This window comes from Strix aluco, chromosome 36 (genome assembly GCF_031877795.1).
Source record: "Strix aluco isolate bStrAlu1 chromosome 36, bStrAlu1.hap1, whole genome shotgun sequence".
NCBI classification, from domain to species: domain Eukaryota; kingdom Metazoa; phylum Chordata; class Aves; order Strigiformes; family Strigidae; genus Strix; species Strix aluco.
Window position 1 is genome coordinate 707,080 of NC_133966.1, and position 1,808 is coordinate 708,887.

General features: G+C 48.0%; 1 protein-coding gene across 1 annotated transcript; it reads right to left on the minus strand.

Annotated features, from left to right (window-relative positions):
* Positions 1–349: 349 nt before the first annotated feature.
* Positions 350–1,402, minus strand: LOC141917274 (olfactory receptor 14A16-like). The gene has a single exon (XM_074810376.1). It carries the CDS (start codon positions 1,400–1,402, stop codon positions 350–352), a length of 1,053 nt encoding a protein of 350 aa, XP_074666477.1.
* Between the last annotated feature and the right edge of the window lie 406 nt (positions 1,403–1,808).

Here is a 1,808-nt window from a genome sequence, read left to right on the forward strand (position 1 = left end):
TCAGAGTGTAATTCTTTGAACCTATTTTGGCATCCACATTGGAAGAAGAGCTCAGCCTTGAAGTGTTCTACTGGTGAGATCTAGTTTTACTAAAGAGATGGTGTGAGAGAATTAGAAATATTTTTACATGGGCTCCGGGTGAAAGAAAAGATTAATGCCTCGGCAGAACTGGGATGAATCAAAACATTTGTGTAGGAACATAAAGACACTGAAAATTATAGTTATGTTGAAGATAATGATGATTACAATAACTGAAATAGTAGCAGAAATAATAATAATAATAATACAGGCAAAAAAATCCCAAAACCAAACCCTAACAATTCAGCCCTGCTGTGCGATACATTGGAAATCATTTGTGGAGAGAGATGAGCACTTTATCACTGCTGAAAAATGTCCATGAAAACAGCTTCCTCAGGGCATCCTTCACCTCCTGGTTCCTCATGCTGTAAATTAAGGGATTCATTGCTGGAGGCAGAACCGTGTACAGAAATGACACCACCAGGTCCAGGAACAGGGAGGAAAAGGAGGGGGGCTTCAGGTAAGCAAAAAATGAAGTGCTGACAAACAGGGAGACGACAGCCAGGTGAGGGAGGCACGTAGAAAAGGCTTTGTGCCGTCCCTGCTCAGAGGGGATCCTCAGCACCACCCGGAAGATCTGCACATAGGACACCACAATGAAAACAAAACATCCAAAAGCTAAACAGGCACTAACAAGAAGAAGCCCAACTTCCCTGAGGTAGGAGTGTGAGCAGGAGAGCTTGAGGATCTGAGGGATTTCACAGAAGAACTGGTCCAGGGTGTTACCTTTGCAGAGTGGTAGTGAAAATGTGTTGGCCGTGTGCAGCACAGCATAGAGAAACCCGGTGCCCCAGGCAGCTGCTGCCATGTGGACACAAGATCTTCTGCCCAGGAGGGTCCCATAGTGCAGGGGTTTGCAGATGGCAACGTAGCGGTCGTAGGACATGATGGTGAGGAGACAATACTCTTCTGATATGAAAAAGACAAACATGAAGACCTGGGCAGCACATCCCAAGTACGAGATGTCCCTGTTGTCCCAGAGGGAATTGGCCATGGCTTTGGGGAGAGTGGTGGAGATGGAGCCCAGGTCGAGGATGGAGAGATTGAGGAGGAAGAAGTACATGGGGGTGTGCAGGTGGTGGTCACAGGCGATGGTGGTGATAATGAGGCCGTTGCCCAGGAGGGCAGCCAGGTAGATGCCCAGGAAGAGCCAGAAGTGCAAGAGCTGCAGCTCCCGTGTGTCTGCAAATGGCAGGAGGAGGAACTCAGTGATGGAGCTGCTGTTGGATATTTGCTGCCTCTGTGCATGGGGACCTGCCCAATGAGGAAAAGGCAGTGAGAAGTTAGGGCAGAGTTCTCTGAGTAAAACTATTCCAGATCTCATGGAAACCCCTCAGCTGCCTTGACCCTCACAGGGAGACCTTTGTCAGGTCCCTTTTATGAGCTCTGTTTGGTGCTGACCATGGTGCCGTAAGGAGCACGTGTCTCTGTTATGTCATGCCTGACCTACAGCAATAGGTAACAACAACATGGGGTGATCTCAGATTAAAACCACTTTTAATACCTATGAGCTGTTCAGTATTGTTGCTCCCATTTCACCTGACAGCAGAGAAGAGGTGAGGGGATTTTAGTTTTTGTGTTTTGTTCTAGTTGCCTCACCACACCTGATGAGTATTTTTAAGGCAGAAATCCTTGGCATGTCTGCTGCACTCCAAGTGCAATGTTGTGGGTGCTGGCAGGCAAAGGGACTGTCCCTTCATGCAGTGTGGAGAGCTGGTCTGTCCATCAGC